The 17,914-nt window shown below is 52.1% G+C and overlaps 1 protein-coding gene across 16 annotated transcripts in view; it reads right to left on the bottom strand.

Annotated features, from left to right (window-relative positions):
- AGAP1 (ArfGAP with GTPase domain, ankyrin repeat and PH domain 1) overlaps positions 1–17,914 on the bottom strand; it is a 532,124-nt gene that overhangs the window by 199,807 nt on the left and 314,403 nt on the right. For all 16 annotated transcript variants that reach the window (XM_038574273.1, XM_038574276.1, XM_038574283.1 and 13 more), the window contains one exon: positions 7,580–7,684. In XM_038574273.1, coding sequence (XP_038430201.1) covers positions 7,580–7,684 — 105 coding nt within the window. The remainder of the gene's footprint in view (positions 1–7,579; positions 7,685–17,914) is intronic.

Here is a 17,914-nt window from a genome sequence, read left to right as displayed (position 1 = left end):
CAGCCGGCAGCAGCACTGCGGCTTATGAAGGGGAAGCAAGACCAAATAACTGTTCATCACAAAATTCATTACGCTTCCTGCAGAGCGTGTCACACAGCACGCATGTGACATCGTTCTTCCCAGTTGGGGCGGGGGGTGGGGGGAAGATCTCAGGGCTGTGGCTCATTCCATGACTCAAAGGTTCTACATCTAGAAATCTGGGCTTCAAATCTACCTGCGCCGTCATCTAGACTCAAGCTAGTGTGACTTCGGCAATGTCTTGGGGGAACCAATGCAGTTTCTCTCTGGGAAGAGGACTCCATGTTCTCCACCTCAAGCCATGACGTCCACCTCAGCAGGTGCGCGAAGCTCGCTGAAGGGACGGATCACAGATTCGCAGTGGATCGTCAAGTAAAACGCCCTTATTTTCCACGAGGGTTGTATTTTTATTTTTTAAAAGATTTTATTTATTTATTTATGAGAGAGACAAAGAGAGGCAGAGACACAGGCAGAGGGAGAAGCAGGCTCCATGCAGGGAGCCCGACACAGGACTCGATCCCGGGGTCTCCAGGATCACGCCCTGGGCCGAAGGCGGCGCTAAACTGCTGAGCCCCCTGGGCTGCCCAAGGGTTGTGTGTATTTTAAATGATGACTGCTAGTGGGTACAGGCCACAGTGCTTCTCACTACCTAAGTATCTTCCTTTCTTCCCGTGTGTTATTTCTTTTGAGAAAGAGACCCACTCAGGAATTCATCCCAGATCTTTTAGTCATTCTTGCATCCGTAATGAAGGGGATTTTCTGTCTGATTCTGAACCTGAAAATTTACTGAAATCAGCATTCGGATGTGACAATTCAGAGTCCAACTTTGACTCTACCAACGTGGAAAAAAACAAAACAAAACACAATAACCGAACAAGCGTCAACAGCACAGAGAAGCAGAGGCGCTGTGTGGCAGGGGCGTCTCGGCCACTTGGGGAGGCCTGGAGCCACCTGGGGAGGTGGATGCTGCGCGAAGGAAAGTCCAGCTCTGTACGTCAGGGAGAAAGGACAGAACCATGGCTCCTTCCACCCGGGGCCACATGCAGAATGGGAACGAAATCCCAGGAGGAGGTTTTCCCGCCCGCGTCAGCCAGGTGGGACTTGCCGGCCGCCCACATCCTCAGGAGGAAGGTCAGCCTTCCTGGGCGGGGCCCCTTGAAGTCCTTGGCCCGAGCGCGTGGCCAGGAGCTCACGCTCAGGAATCCGGCGCACACACCTGTCAGCCGTGCCCTCGACGGTGCTCTCCCGACACGGAAGATGAATAGGTGGCGATGCTGGACTGTGAAGCCCCCAGGTCGGAGCTCTTTCTCATTATCCCCTCCATTTTTCTATCAAGGTGCTCCCCGAGGCTCAGATTTAAAAGTCCACAGAACAGGCTGCCCTTTGCCCATCCCGACTGTGATCCAGCGAAGTGTCATAAACAAGACAGTCATACCTACCTCCCCCCAAGAAAGTGAGGCAGGGAGGGCTTTTGAAAGATCTTACAGACATAAAGGTCCTCAGAGAAGCAAAAACCCAGGCTGCAGAGCGGCTTCAGAAGTCGGCCTCGCATACTCGAGTCTTGCTGGTTTAGGGCTGTGTTTGCAGAACACCAGGTGGAGACGGGGGGCGGGGGGGGGGGGCGGGGGGGGAGCCAAGTGGGCCAACCCTGGAGGGAGGGTGACCACGCTGTCCTGCTGCTGCTCCAGGATCTCTTCCAAGGCTCTTCACAGGCCTCCCCTGGCGTTAGCACCGACGGGCCTGTGTCCTGGGCGGACCACTGGGCCAGCCCACCTGAGCGGTGACAAACCCAAAGCAGCTTCGTTATTTTGGCCGAGCCTGCCACCTGGGATCAAAACTGGGGGTTATGGGTTTAACTTAATTAAAACAGCGTCTGGAGAAAGAGGCATCAAGTGAACCGTGTGTCCCGGGCCCCGGGCTTCACCTTCCCGTGTGACCCAACGATCCTGCCCAGCAGCTCCAACCCTGGGGTGGGCTTCTCCTTAGGGCCCAACGGACTCCATCAGCTCGTCTGCTGAGGTGCCGGTAATGCCTCTGGCGCGACCTCCAAACACACGGTCGTCAAACTTCCCACCCAAAGGACTCTTTCCCCAGATTTCCCGAGTGGACAGCGTCCAGCTCGTTTCTCAGGGTCCGCCGTAAGAGGCCCGCCCGGCAGCAGCGCTGAAGAGCACAGACGTGTGCTCTGAAGCACAGGCAAGTTCCCGCTCGTGTGTAGAAGGCGGGATGGCCCAGGCCCAGTGCACAGCAGCTGCTGCCACGCTCGGGCACAGGGCCAAGGTGTGACACATGTGCGTCCTCTCACCCAGAGCCTGGCCGAGGCACCCCCCGTCCTGAGAACCGCAAGGGCTGAGACTCACCACCACTTCCACCTCCTATGCCCCATGTCCTGGTCCTCCCCACAGAGGGGGCCTGGCAATGCTTGACGGGATGCACAGTGAGCAAACCTGGGGTGGGAGGTACCAGCACGATCAATGTTCAGGAAGCCGCCTCGGTCTGGGGTAGGCTGGTCCACCTTTCTCCTACTTCCTCCTGGTTTCCAGAGAGACCGTCACGTCCTACGATGGGGCCACGCACAGGCATCCCGGCTTACAGACCGAGGTTCTCTCCTCCGTGAGAACAATGTGCAAGGTTTCCAACAGCAGGAAACACGGACGGCTGGGGTGAAAGGCTTCCTTCCAGAACGTGTCTCTGTCACGTGGGGAAAACCTGCCCTAAACAGATGACGGGCGAGGCCCAGCTGTATGTCACAGCCTCTGAGGGGGGGGGCTGGTCTCCTAACTACTCTGTGCCAGGCCTGCACTTGGGGCTCACGATGAACAGACACTTCTGGGGATGATGCCACCAAACCGGGAAGAATGAAGCCTTGGAAGAAGATGGGGCTGGGAAAGGATGGGAAGGAAAGAAGAGGAATCCAAAGGAATGGGACCCGCAGTAAGTGACACTCCGGGGCCACCACCCAGTGAGGTCCCTGACGGATGACCTGCCACCTGGAGAATTGTGTCTGAGCTCTGAGAGACGGGCAGTCCTCTGAGAACAGCTTCAGGGAGCTTCCCCGGGAGCTGACCCACTCCGAGCACACGGCAAGCTGGCCGGCCTCACGCCAACCCCACAGGGCGCTGCAGGGCCCGGTCCCCGTGCCGCTCACGCCTGCTTCCAAAGCCACAGTTTCAAAGTGCACGTCACTCGGCTGGGAGGCCGCAGGCCCGGCCCACAGCTGGGACCTCACGCGGATGGTCTGTCCTGTCAGGAGGCTGGGGGTGTTTGCTCTCACATCACAGCATTGGCTCGGTATTGAAACTTGGGGTTCGTCTCTGCAGGATGACCTTTTCCATAAACATGGCCACAGACACCTGTGTAATGAGACTGTCCCAGGTTCTTGAAGGATGGCAACTCCCCTCTTCTGGGAGATCTTCTTTAGGCGCATTCAATGAAGACATTTAAGCTTCCAAGACTTTTTTTTTTTTTTTTGGTGGCAAATTTAGGAAATGGTCAGTCTCCTGCTTTCACGGTGTCCAGAGTGAGCTAAAGCCAGAGCCGGCTGCTGCTCCAGGATCTTTTCCAAGCAAAGCTCTGAGGAGATCGGCACTGCCCAGCTCCTGCAGCAGCCAAGGCATCGTCCGGCAAGTTAGGAAGCGAGAAGCCTGCGGGGACAGTGCACGCTCTACCTGCCCCAGGAAACTCCTGCCCTGGCCTGTCTGTCTGTCTGTCCAGGAGCGCTGGGGGGCTCGGCTGGGACTCTAATTTGGCCAGTGAACACCTAGTCCTGTGGGGGGAGGTGATGCCCTGCTAGGGGCCGATACTCCAAGGCAAGCTGAACCTTGCATGAGACGATGAAGCGCCCTCACCGTGCCGGCCTATTTCCCTCTGAACCTGATTCGATCCCTCACTTGGCCCCAGGTGCAAGAACCCCACCAGCTCCTTGGGTTCACCACGATCACCATGTTGAAGGTGGCTGGTGGTGGAGTCTGGGTCCAGCCCGAGGCGGGCCGTGAGCAGCACGCACGTGCGCGAGGAATACGGGGGAAGAGAGCTGCAGGGCAGCATGTTGGTTTTCAAGGAGCTGCCACGTGGCCCTGCACAGTACCTATTCGAATCGTACGTGGTTCGTGCATCCCCTAGCCCAGGGCTCTCAAGCCCCCACCGCTCACCCCAATATGGAAGCATTACCGTAGCAGACTCTCATCCTCAGAAAAGCATGCCAAGCTCCTTTTGGGTAAACACGTCACCTAATCATCGCAAGTCAGTGCTATGCACCAGCAGCGGGCTTGGTTACTCCGCTGAGAAACACTTAATCTTTGTAGAAAACTCTATTTACAGATATCAGATTACTTAGCCAGACTCTTTCCCTTTGCTCCCTGGAGAGACCTGGGCTGTGGGCTACGCTATTTTGGATCCGTGCAGATGACAACAGAGTGACACTCCCCACTTATGAAACCCAAAGCCACCAACCCGGGCAGATTTCCCCCGTCTTTAACCCCTCACAGCAAATGTACCTGCGTAGGCTTCCAGCCATAACACAGCCCGGAGATTCCCAGGAAGTGGGGTGTCGCTGCGCGATCAGTGTAACTGGTATCATTGGGTTCGGTCACCTTTTAAAAGTTCCTAGACTAACACAATTGGGACGGTCTTCATGGCGGAGAATTTTAAGACTTGAATTTGCAACACATCTGCATGCTCCCAAATGTGTCACGAGAAAAAGTCCCGGGCATCCCTTTCATGTGTCTTCCCATTCTGAGCCAAAGACTGCCAGACAAACTCCGCGGTTAGGGGGCTGGAGCTCTCGGACAGCTCGGAAGAGGACGTGTACCTGCAACTCACTTCCTCTCCAAACTTCCATCCGAAGCTTGGTTGTGAAAATAGAGTCAAAGGAGGATTACGGGGAAGGCCATGCCATCTCTCCGTGCTCCAGTAATTAAAATCCACCCCCAGACTGCACTACTCCCTTAGGGAGGAGAGTACCTGCACTTGTAATTTCAGTTCCCAGGAGACAAGCATTAACTGAATTGCACTTTAAAATGATATTGGCTCTTGCTTGTCCTATAATTATAGCAAAGCCCTGCTTTTCCAGGCTCTGACAACACCCGTGCACGTGTACACATGTGTGTCCACGTAAAGGAATAGGCGAGCGTTGAGGGGCATCACAAGAAGCAGCTCATGTGGGAGAATTTTCAAATAATTGATTGTGATTATATTAATTGAAGGGTTGGAATGGGAAGGGAGTAGGGATTATCCCTCCTACAGGAACTTTCTGGGACATACTGCTGTCACAAGCTTTTTCCCTTGGCAAGGAGAAGCAAACGTCCCTCTGATCAAGCCTGGGCTTAGCAGGCAAGTGTAAGGTAGCTTGGAAGGCTCATCGGTCAGACCTTGCTTTGTCTGGTCAGTGAGTCCTAGCAAGAATATTTTGATTACGCTTCTCTCTCTAAATAGCACAGAGTGACCGGGTCAATCATCAGACCTGTGCTCTCTGACATGAGCCAGCGAGAGGGCAGCTGACGGGGCGGCGCTGGGGAGAGAACCCAGTGAGGACCCGGCCCTGCTCTGGTGCTCCGGCGGAGGCTGACGGGGCTGCACGTGGCGTGGGAGCGGTCACAGGCAGGCCTCCTGGGACTGGCATTAAGTCTCTGTTGTGGAGGCCACCTGGAGAAGCAACCTGACTCTATTCCCAAATCAGCCAAATTAAACCAAACACAAAGGAATTCGCCTGGTACCGTGAAGATTTCCATCTCAGAAGTCTACCTGGGGGTAAGGCATGGGAGGCGTTCCCGTCAACATCAGACACAAGTCAGGGGGGGATCCCTGGGTGGCTCGGTGGTTTAGCACCTGCCTTCGGCCCGGGCATGATACTGGAGTCCCGGGATCGAGTCCCACATCTGGCTCCCTGCATGGAGCCTGCTTCTCCCTCTGCCTGTGTCTCTGCCTCTCTCTCTCTCTCTCTCTCTGTCTCTCATGAATAAATAAATAAAATAAAATTAAAAAAAAAAAAAAAGTCAGGGAGGCCTAATGAAACACCTGCCTCCTAACATGGTTCTGAAGGCTAAAGCCACTGCTGCAGGACACGCAGAAGAAGGGATATTCACCCCAGGAAGCAAATTAGACAGTAAGCATACCACTTGTTACCTGTAATTCTAGAAAACGATAAATACACTAGGACACTGATGAATTACCTAAGACATTAAAAAAAAAATCGAAGAATTTATTTGCCAAACGTTCATTCTGGAGACATTATTAAACCGATTAGGGCACATCCACGCTAATGTCCATGACTGGGATGTAACCGTTAGCAATGGTGGCACACAGGCCTATCTGCTGACACGGGGAAGGCGCGTGCGATCTGTCAGTGTCCAGGGAAGGGGGCGCGGGCGGTGCACAGGGGCGCGGCGTGGTCCTGGAGGATAAAGCACTGACGCACAGCGAGCGGCCTGGAGCGCACACCCCGAAACGCTAGCCGTCGTGTTCCCCGGGGGGAGGGGGGAATTGTGGGAACGACTTCCTTCAATCTCCTTATGTGTGACTTCTTACCCATAACTAACTGTGTAATTTTTCAAGTATTTAAACATTTTTAAATTCAAAGCTTACCATTTCGATACAATCCGATGAGCAGCTAACACTAGATATCCCCCTTTTCATTAAGATTATTTATTTGAGAGAGAAAGAGAGGGAGAGCGAGAGAGAGCGCGCGAGAGAGCAAGCACGCACACCACAAGCAGGTGGAAGGGCAGAGGAAGAGGGGGAAGCAGGCTCCCCACGGAGCAGGGAGCCCAGTGCGGGGCTTGATCCCAGGACCCTGAGACCCTGACCTGAGCCGAAGGCAGACGCTTCACTGACTGAGCCACCTGGGCGCCCCAACGCTATATATTCTAAACTACATATTTATCTACATCGAGACCAATAAATATGCAAGATTCATGGGATGTGCTGTTAGAGAACTGTGATTAATACTCCAGCTAAAGATTTTATCAAGGCTTCCTAAGAAATCTCACGAATGGGTAGGATGTCTGCATTTCCCCCCAAAATAAAACTAATTCTGCTTTTTAATTCTGTCTTCCGTATGTCACCGATACATCGCATTTTATTAACACGTGTAGAAACGCTTCTCTTACCTTACAAATGGGCGTGTGTTTATCTGACAATAGAAACTGAGTCACAAACTGTGTTAAACTTAACTGTCGTGCTCAGCTGCTCAGAGCGGAGTCCTGGGCTCTGATCTAATTGTGCCCTTTATTCTGGATTTTCAGATACGTGCTCGCTTTTCTTTCTCTTTTGCTTATCTGCTCTTGTCTTTCTACTTTCACTGGAACTTTACCTCATCCGTCCCCTTTTTTGTAACTCCTTGCAGAGTCAGAACCAGAGATGGGCTGTCAAGGAGGGGGAGGGAGAGACACACGGTCTGACGAGGGCGAGGGGCGTGCTCTTTATCTCGTGGCGGAGCAGGAAACCCTTGACTCCTTCGACTTCAACCAGAGACCGAGACTGGAGGACCCCCACCCCCGCCACACACGCAGCGTGGGAGCTGAGCTGCGGGCCTGCCACCCGCACGCCAAGGGTCCACACTCACATGTAAACTTGGGTGGTAGGTTAGCACGCCGTTGTCGCACAGGGTCACATACTTCTTTTTCCACTCCTTGTTCAGCGATTTGCCGCTTCGCTTCAGCAGCATGCCCTAGGAGCAAAAAGGAGGCAAATATTCATTCATAAATATAAATGACAAAGTCTCGTGTTTTCTTAAAAAGGAGGCACACAGGTAACTTAAGGTATTTTAAGCATTCATTTTCTCCTGTCATTGTTAAAACAGAAATCACTTATGTTTAGTTTGGAAATTTGGCTTTTCTCCTCTATTTTATGCGTGACATGTATGTTCGACCAATTTCCGTGTGTGTGTGTGTGTGTGTGTGTATAGATCTTCACCGTGTGATGCTACCGAGTGTCAGAAGATGTGCCATCGGTTCAACAAATACGACACCAGCCACCATGATGCACAAGGCACCTTCTCTACCTGAGTGAAGACGCCAGGGCTAAACGTGCAATGTTTTAAGAAAGGAAACCTAAATGTCCTTTTCTAAAAATAGCATAGTAATTGAATTCCAAAACTCCTTATATTTACAAATAACAGCGTTTTAATTTACAGCTCTTCACTCTGGATTTTTAATTGATTAAGAATGAAATTCCTTTTGTAAATTTAGCAACAGCATTCAAAAGATAAATCGTATATATAATGTAATCCATCTTTAACAAAGCCATCTTATGGCTTTTTTTTTTTTTTTAAATTTTATGTATTTATTCACGAGAGATATAGGCAGAGGGAGAAGTAGGTGCCTTGCAGGGAACCTGACTTGGGATTCGATCTCAGGACCCCGGGGTCATGACTTGAGCCAAAGGCAGATGCTCAACCACTGAGCCACCCAGGCGCCCCTATCTTAAGGCTTCTTGATACTTGTTTGGAATTTGAAGCCAGTGCACTGAAGTATGTTTGGCCCAGGCCTCCTCTGACGACGGATGGAGCGTGCTCCTGCTTGAACTACCTGGGCCCAGCAAACCTCCCACATCATCTGCAGGCTTTTCTGGGGTGAAACCTCATGCCTGGCACTGAGCTGAGCCTTGGCTTGGGGCCTTCCTTCCCGGGTAGGGCTCCGCACCCTCCCACGTCAGACTATCTCAACTTGTGCTTCCATCTCTGGATTCTTCAGCTCCTGACCTCACAGAACAAGGGAAACCAAAGAGTCTCCCACTTGCTCTCCCTCTCACTGTCCTCTTAGGAGCCCCTAGGATGGTGGCTATGACTCAGAAGGCACAGGAATGATGCTAATTAATTCACCTGGACCGAGGCCCAAGCAAAGTTCAAGTGTGAGAAGGAATCTAACAGAAGCAGAGGTGCCCATGAGACTCCTCGGGAGCGTTCAACCAACTTCCTCCGACCCCCTAATTCTGCTGTCCCCTCAACAAACCACAACATGAGGTAAAATCAAGGGGACGCTTTTATGTGATAATTAGGTTCAAGTCCCTAATATTGTGACAATACTACTCTTTATACCAATTTTCACAAATGTAATGGAAGCCGAGCCAGCTGGGAAGTCTGACAGCCACTGAAACATTGTTTCTGGGGGAAAAGATTTCTCAGGTTGAAGACACTCACAAGGGACCCTTTGGAAGATCATCCCTCTGCACGTTCTTATTATTTAAAGAAAACACAGCGTAACTCAACATACCCTGATTTCTTAGAATCCGAGAAAAACCAGTCTAAAGCAAACATAGCACTGAGACCAACATGAGAGGCAGGTGCAGGGGACCAGGCCGGTTACAGACCCAGGTGAGTCCAGTTCCCCTGCACAGTAAGGACTCGGGAGAGGGCCAGGCACCCTTGGGGATGTGACAGTAGATAAACGATCCCTTAAAATCATCCAATTTCCCTCTCCGGCAGATTTCTAAGATTTTTAAACTTAGCCTAACAAAACTTCACAGGCGTCCTCCTGTGGGCTCGCATTTTTCCAGCATCTGTTTCAGATGGAATTCCAACAATACCAGGGGCTGGGGGTCACCTCGGTGTCACCGGTAGCTGAGAGCTGCTCCAGGCTTCAGAAAGCTTCGTCCATCTGCACTCAGACAAAAATGCAGGCTGAACCCCCACTTGGCCTCGGGGCTCCACGCAGATGGACCCACGCAGCTCCTGGCTAGATCGTGGGCACTTTCACGAGCAAATCCTATATGCACAATTATCCTCTCCCCAGTGGCGGCCATAGGGACTTACTCCTACGGGGATAAAGGGAAACTGTCTAACCAGGAAGCAAGGAGGAGATGGTGCCATCGGGGAACTAAATTAGGCTGACTTGGTGCTGGGGAAACTGAGTGTCTTGGTGAAAGAAAATAAAACATCCTGAGAATCTTTAAAAGATTCTATGGTCCACCTTGCAGGATAATCTCCGATTATGATTCAAACGCTGCAGAAGCCAGCAGAGCTGAAGGACACCCCGGTGTCCCAGGAGCTATGCCTCTGCCCTCTGGCGGGGGCCCCAGCTGGGTTCATTACCCGACCCCCCAAGATTTCTGTGCCGATGGAGCTGCTCGGGTGCCCTGCTCCCTGCACCCGCCTCTCTGTGGCTGATTGAAAGAGCCCATCCTGGGAGGCGGGAAGAGATGCGTGCTCTCCGCTGAGCAGCCGAGGCAGCCGCAAGGTGAAGTTTTATAATCAGAGGCTCAATCAGATGACAAATGACAAGACTCAGCAAACAGCTCCTGTGGATTCAAAATGTGTTCTCTCGTAGTTTCTTTCTTTTCCTTTCTTTGAGGAAGCGAAGGCCAAACACTGGTTTTTTTTTTCAGAGTATTTGTACCAAGTGAGCATCGGGGAATCTCAGAGTCTAACAAGACCCCGGAAGGTACACCACTCAGTCCCTGAATCTGCTAGACTAGTATTTTTTCATGGAATGTGCCCAAAGTCATCCAGGCCTTCCTGGGCAGCCGTGTGCCGGGGAGCCTGCGGGTCCGGACAGCGGGAGCTGCAGGAGCCGTGGTCTGGCTGCCGGAGGGGTGAGGATGAGCCTGGTTCATGGTTCCGGAGCCACGCGGAGAGACGAGGCCCCCTCCGACGTGCCCTCGCCAGGAGGAACGGAGGAGGGCCACCACGAAGCCACAGGGAGACATCCCATCCGGTGGCTCCGTCCCAGGAGTTCCTTCTTAGTCCCAGACTCTTCCAGGAGCTAAAGGTTCCAGGTGCTGTGCTGCCCACCCCCCAAGCCCCCAGGATCACAGCATCCCCCAACACGCCCAAGAAAGAGCGAATGCACTGTGGCCCCGTGGGACAGACTCGTATCACTGCAGCGGGGCTACTACCATCCTGGCAGCCCCCTCGCACTTCATCACCCACACTCCTGCCATCGCGAACTCACATATCGTCTACTTAAGCACCAGGAAAATGGGAAATCTAAAAACAGTTCATTTTCAACTTTTAGAGGACACGAAGCCATGGTCCCACAGCCAGAAGATGACAGAGGCCGGAAGGCTCTGTGCCAGAGACATGCGGGCAGGCAGTTCCCATCAGCGAGAGCAAATGGCCCTTATGATTCTAAGTCTCTTTGATTCTGCGTTACCCAGGGCAAAACGGCGAGAGGACGTCAGGATGCATACTTGGCCCATCTTTCAGATGCCACTTCTGAACACGCGCAAACAACCTCTTGCTTGAGACCGCTTCTCGCTGACCAGCTACCGCAGCAGAGACATCATTACAGTTTGTGTCTTATTTCGCTCGTATGTGGCTTATGCATCTATTTCTAAAATTTGCTGTTTCAAAACAGTATCGGGCCCCCTGCTCTAAGAGCCTTACCAGTACTAAGCCACTGAGCGCTCACAACCTGACGTAAGCGGTTACCGTGATCATCCCCATTTTACAGATGAGGCCAAGGAGGCTTGGTTTACCTAACCTCCCCCGCACAGCCAGCAGGCAGCTGGTCTGCAAGGTTGGCTCCCCGGCACCACGCCGCCAGGTAGTCACGCCCCCCGTGTAAACCATCCCACACTGACTCGGGATGCCGGGGGCTCACTTCAACCAACAGAAGCAGCGGAAGGGATGCTATCTACGCTGGGTTTACATGTTAAGAAATGTTGGCAGCTTCTAAGCTTTGGGAAGGTCTGAGGGAGAAGCCATGCTGTGCTCTGTGGTCTAGAGTCACTGAATTATGAGAAATAATGACTGTTTTTCTGAAATCACTAAGGTTTGGGGTAGATTCTCAGGCAGTGGTAGATGAGGAACACAGAATTAGAGCCCTATGCTGCCATAATAAAATCCTCAAACATGGGCCGCTGGCTTGGCACCGGGGCAGCTGGCTGAGGCTGCAGGAACCCAACAGCTGTGGACGGAGATGAGGATGACAGAGGGGGGGAAATGCCACCCGTGCATGGACAACGGGGCCCCCAGCCATGCACAGGGCAGAGCCACCAGCAGACCTGCTGTCTGCAGAAACGGCTGGCCTCAGGAGCCCAGGACCTGGCGAAGGAGATTTCTGAGCAGAATGCTCATGTTGCTGCTTCTAACGAACTGGGGTGGGGGGGTGGGGGCGGAGGGGGGGGGTCAAGGGTGCTCCGTTTTTCAGCAGAATTGGAGAAAATATCCCCAATTTAAACAGCATGAGAAAAATCATTTCTCACTCCCAGCTTCTCCTGCCAGGAGAAAACTCAGGCTAAGACTTGGTCTGAGAACAAAGATCTAATCCAGGGGACGCCAGGAGATGTGATCTCAGGATGAAGACCCAGCAAGGTTGCGGCATCGGACCCTCGTCTTGAGAACTCAAAGATTTAAGGCAGGGCCTCACAGACCCTTCCAATTAGACAGCATGTGTGGACCAGAGACGAGGACCTGTGGGCTGGCTTTTGTCTAATGGAATAAATTACAATTTGATACAAAGGACACCCACAAGGGTTTTAAAGGAATTGTACCTTTACAATTGTACCTTACAATTTTTGGACTAAAAGGCACAGAGCACATCTAGAATGAAAAGGGGCCTCTGACCCTCACACGAAGACCAGCAGGAAGCAGGCTGAGAAAGCCACACAGCTGCAAAACCAGGCCATTTCTTGGGGAAAAGGAAGGTCGCTGAGATAGCAGAGCCCCAGGCCCTGGAGGACGCCCCCCAGGAGAGCACATAAGCTCTGTGTCCAGAGCAGGGTGACTAGCCACATGTGCCTGGCTGGGTTAAGAGCTGCTATGGACCAGGAACTGTTCCATACTGTTCCCATCTCTCTCCTCTTTGGCTGAAGGGCACCTGCTGCAGTGCCCCCACCCGGGGTCAGCACCGGGCATGTGTGTGCATGTGCGCCTGCATGCTGTCAGGGAACCCTGGCTCTGGGGTTCCGTGGTCTTCAGATGCCAAGGGTCATGTCCAAGGAGCCATATTTGTGTGTGCACCTGATGCAGATGACAATCCCTGACTTCAAGCCTGAGATGGGCGCCACCACGGGATGAGGTTTTGAGAATCCAGGGGCAGGGTGAGGGGTGCTTTGTAGGTGCGAGGGCAGATGGAAGTAGCTAGTCTCCAAAGACTATCCTCAAAAAGATCTGCTCCTGTGGGGTCCCCAGGCCTTCTGACTCAATTTAACCCACAGAACGTGGTGGAGATGATGCTAGGTCTGCTCTGGCTGAAGCCTTAAGAAAGTCTGATAGCTCCTGTTCTTACGCTCTTGGGAGCCCTGAGTGGCCTCGTAAGAATGCTGACTATCCTGCTGGGGACACAATGAAAAGGGAGACCCCAAGGCTATGTGGAGGACAGCCCAGGTGCCAGCTATAGGACTGCTAGAGACGTGAGTGAAGAAATGACCCTGGCTGCTCCAGCTCTAGCAGGCATCTCTGGGGCGAGGATGTCCCCGTTATGCCTGGCCCCGATTTCCTGACCTGCACAATCATGAGAAATAATAAAATGGTTATGGCTTTAAACCACGACGATTTGGGTCAATTACCAGCAACAGGTGACCAGCGCAGCGGGAAGAGCCAGGAATAACGGTCTATACCTGTAACCCCAACGCCAGGCCGCCTCCCTGTGAATCATTTTGCCCTCCAGACCGATTTTAAAGCTTTGATATCTTTTACTTGTTTGCATAGTAAGAAACGGAAGGGCTCTGTGACCTCTCAAATGTTCCTCTTATCTTACTTGGAAATGGCACATGTTGATCTAATTGCTACCTCCTAGTTAATTTACTGGTGCATCAAGAAAGACAGGGATTTTAATGATCGACAACCAGAATACCAGGATCTCAGGCAGACGCTTTCTGCTTTTTTTTGCTCAAGGAACTTTTCCTGTGGTGGAGCAAAGGGTAGGATTGTCTTTTGGCTGCAATCTCTTTATTAGTCATGTGTATTCCCTGCCTAGTCCCAAGAGGTCACTGAAAGCCAAAAGCAATGTTAAGTGTACAAGCTTTAAATAACTTACAAAGTTAATGTAATGAATGTAAGTGCGATCTGAAATCCATCACTCAGTGCTTGCTGCAGCCCCAAGCTGTGATAAAACACCACTCATAAATTTATATTAAAACTCTGCTCGATAGCAATTATTTACCAACAAAGATTTACTGACTGCATGAGAGACTTGGGGTCTTAACCAGGCAAATCAGTCTTTGTTTTGAGTGTGAGGGACCAAGGGACGCGGGTGTCTCTGAGCGCAGAGCTCGTCAGGACACATGGGAACATTTAATGGCCAAGGTCCTATGGAACGAGGTTGTGGGGGGGTGTCAGCGCCATGTGAAGCTGCAGGCTGGTCCTTGTGAAGATCAGACCACGCTTTCTCCCGAGGTGGCATTTCTCATCGGCCTGGACAGCGGCTGGAGGCCGTGCGCCCGTGACTGAACATAAACGGGAGCACACGGCTGGTCTCGCAGTGACACAAACTGAATTATCCTGCTGCGCCAGAGGGGGTGCCAACAGCTCCCTAATTAGTGAATTTAAAAACACGAGTTTGCCCGTGGTCTAAACAAATCCACACAAGTCCAGAAAGCTTCGCTGTTTCTGTACTTAAGAAAAAAAAAAAAGTGATATCTGAGTCCTTTTTTGGTTCCTGGAATAAACACCTGTTACAGTTCCTCAGGGCTTCATGATTCACATCCGTAATAGTTTTGAAAGTTCTCATCATAAAAGGTTTGTATGTATTTCTAAAATGCTGCGGAGAGATGCTGGCATCTTTAACAGAGATCCAAAGAGTATGCACTCTAATCAGTCTTCACATTTATGTTTATTACTTTTATTCTAATCAAGGTTTTTCCTGTAACATGGATTAAACTTGTGGTTTACTTGAAATAACTGACTTAGAAAATAAAACATAACCAAACCACTTGGAGGGGCACCTGGCTGGCTCAGTTGGTAGACTATGCAACTCTTGATCCTGAGGTCGTGAGTTCCAGCCCACATTGGGTGTGGAGCTCCCTGACAAAAACAAAAACACCCCCCCCCCCCCCGCAAAATAAACCAAAAACCATCCCCCATCCACCACCCAGAAAAGCATGTTTGGGTGGGTGGAGGGTGGACACACTTTACCATTAGAAATTGGGGAACGCAAAGGGGTGGTACCAGGAGCAGGGACGTTCTTCTCGCCCTTCAGGGGCTCCCTGCTGTCCCTCTGAATATCCTGCTCTTCCAGAAGGAGAACTTACTGCCCTGCCCACCCCTTATGCTAAGCTGTCCCTTGCAAATAACAGATGCACACTTTCCAAGAGCACACCTGGACTCGGATGTGTGGGCGGTCACCCACTGCACACCTGTGGTGAGGGTCAAGTCTGCACAGGCTCGCCCCCACGGCCCCCATCACTGACACTCGGCCCTAACGTGGGCCAAGGTCACATGCCCTGAGTCACGATGTGTGATCCTGAGCACTTGGTTCACTGCTGTTAAGCACGGTCTCCCAGTCCAAGGCACCTGGCTAGGGACTGTCGGTGCTGGGAATCCCACAGGACCGGGGCCACCACAGGCTGGCCCGTGGGCCAAGTCTAACCTTCCGCCTCTTGGTGTGAATGTGGTCTAACGGCAACACGGCTACTCTTGCTCGTAAATGCTTCCACTAGCTGAGCTCAGTAGTTGCAGGAAAGCCCAAAGCACTTGCTATCTGGCCCTTTACAGAAAATGGGTGTGGGGGGATCCCTGGGTGGCGCAGCGGTTTGGCGCCTGCCTTTGGCCCAGGGCGCGATCCTGGAGACCCGGGATCGAGTCCCACGTCAGGCTCCCGGTGCATGGAGCCTGCTTCTCCCTCTGCCTGTGTCTCTGCCTCTCTCTCTCTCTCTCTGTGACTATCATAAATAAATAAAAATTAAAAAAAAAAAAAAAAGGAAAAAAAAAAAAAAAAGAAAATGGGTGTGGAGCCCAGCTCCAGGACACGAAACTGGCCAGCAGCCATTCATTTTATTCAAAGTGCAAATTCTGTTCTTTCTCCCTGGAACGCCCCCCTTGCATCCTCCCTTTCCTCCCTGCCATCCTGGTGGACACCCCTCTTGCCTTCAGCCCTGAGCTGCGGGGTCATGGGCTCTGGGCTTTGAGAACCTCTAAGCATCATCCAGACCTTCAGACACTGGCTGTCATGAGCTGAATTATGTCCTCCTCAGATTCCTATGTGGAAATCCTAACCCCCTGTGCTTCTGAATACGACTGCATGTGGGGGAGGTCTTTAAAGACGAAGAAGGGATGAATGGGGCTGTGAGATGGACCCTGATCCAACCGGCTGAGTGTGCTTATGAGAAGATGGAATGAAAATAGAGACCAGGCCCCAGGAAGAGAATGAGAAGGGTCCACCTACATGTGTGCCAAGGAGACAGGCCTCAGGAGGAAACCACTCTGACCTGGATGCAGGTCTCCAGGACTGAGAGGAGATACACGTGTTGTCTGAGGCACTCGGTCCACGGCACCTTGTCGTGGCAGCCCCAGCAGATGAACGGGGTGGCGTGTGACGGGGCTGCAGGCTGCTGTAGCACAGGGAGGCCCTCCTGCCTGTCAGCACATCCACACAGCAGACGGGACACTGCTGGCTCTCCCACACGTGCCCCACACATCCCTGGCCACACCTGTCTCTGCAGCTGTCATGTCCCTGCCCACGGGACCTTTTGCATCCCAGTCCCAACTGGATGTCCTTCCCTTGAGTGTCTATCAGGCACCTCGAACCTCCAGTCCCCAACTGGACACATGGGTCATCTCCCTCTGTGGCCGGGAATTCTGTGGGCGCCTGGGCTCCCAGATTCCCTTACTGGTGCCCTGGTGTGTGGTTGGTTGGTCGGTCCCGATAATAATCACCCTAATTTACAGCCATTCCTTGTTCTAAAACGTCTCCAAAAAAATCTGAAGCGTCGTCAAAAGCCAAGAACCAAAGATTAAAAAACGGGGAAGGAGTAACATCCTGCCACTCAATTAAAATGCCATCAAGTCGAGTCTGGACGCGGGAACCCCACGTTACAGGGTCTAAGAGGGAAAAAAAAAAAAAGAAAAGTGCGACAAAAATGACAAGACCACAGACCCACCACGGGTCAAACCAGCTTGTCGTCCAAGGTGCAGAAAATGTTCTTAAGTGAAAGTAGTAAATCAATGACCTAATCATTCACCGTGTGCAAGAAAATCATCCCAATTAGCTTGCTTCCCCAGATCCTCCTCAGATGCAAAACTTGCAGCAAAGCCACAAACGTGAGGCCTGGCTGCGGGCTTTGGCACGAGGAGAAGCACCAATTGGGCCAGCACACGTGAGGCCGGCCGCAATTACAGGCCACCTTAACTTTCTTCCCAGTTTAAAGGGTTTCCATAGAAACAACGGACCCCCCCCCCCCCCAACCACTGATTTTTTTTTTTTTTTAAGTAATATTTGTCTCCCTCTCCCTCCTCCAGAGGACCTATTATACCACAAATGGAGGCTTTTCTCCCAGCTTGTTCGGAGCCGGGAGGGCGTGGGGGAGGGGGCCGAGGAGCAGGTTCTGGATCTTTAACCAGCTCCCTGGTGACCCCCTCCCCTCGCTGGTTAGTAATATTTCTGTTATTCCGCCGGGCTGTAGGGTACAAAGGGTTACACTTTAATTGAGCTGTCAGCATCTCCGACAATCCTAGAAAGCCCCGATTATGCACGGCAGGGTTAGTGCCACACTTGTTATTGTCGATGCCCTATTTGCGAAACCCAAACCTGCGCCCCACACAGGTCAGCTCACCCGCGCGACCTTGCTGTCATTAGCCGCGTCTATTCCTACCTCACTGCTGAGAAAATCACACGGCGCGGGCTTCAAAGCGCCGGCCGGGACTGGATTCGACCAGGAGCTAATCACCCACAAATCCAGCTCAAATGGCAATAATTGGCTAAACCGGTCCCCTCTCCAGAGCTCAGCAGTAATTTGGGATAATAAAGAAAGGAATTATTCAGCTAACTGCCCCGAAATGTATGCTTTGTGACCGACACAC

Source organism: Canis lupus, chromosome 25 (assembly GCF_011100685.1).
Source record: "Canis lupus familiaris isolate Mischka breed German Shepherd chromosome 25, alternate assembly UU_Cfam_GSD_1.0, whole genome shotgun sequence".
In the NCBI taxonomy this organism is placed as follows: domain Eukaryota; kingdom Metazoa; phylum Chordata; class Mammalia; order Carnivora; family Canidae; genus Canis; species Canis lupus.
Note: the sequence above shows the minus strand (reverse complement) of the source record. Positions and strands in the feature narration are given on the sequence as shown.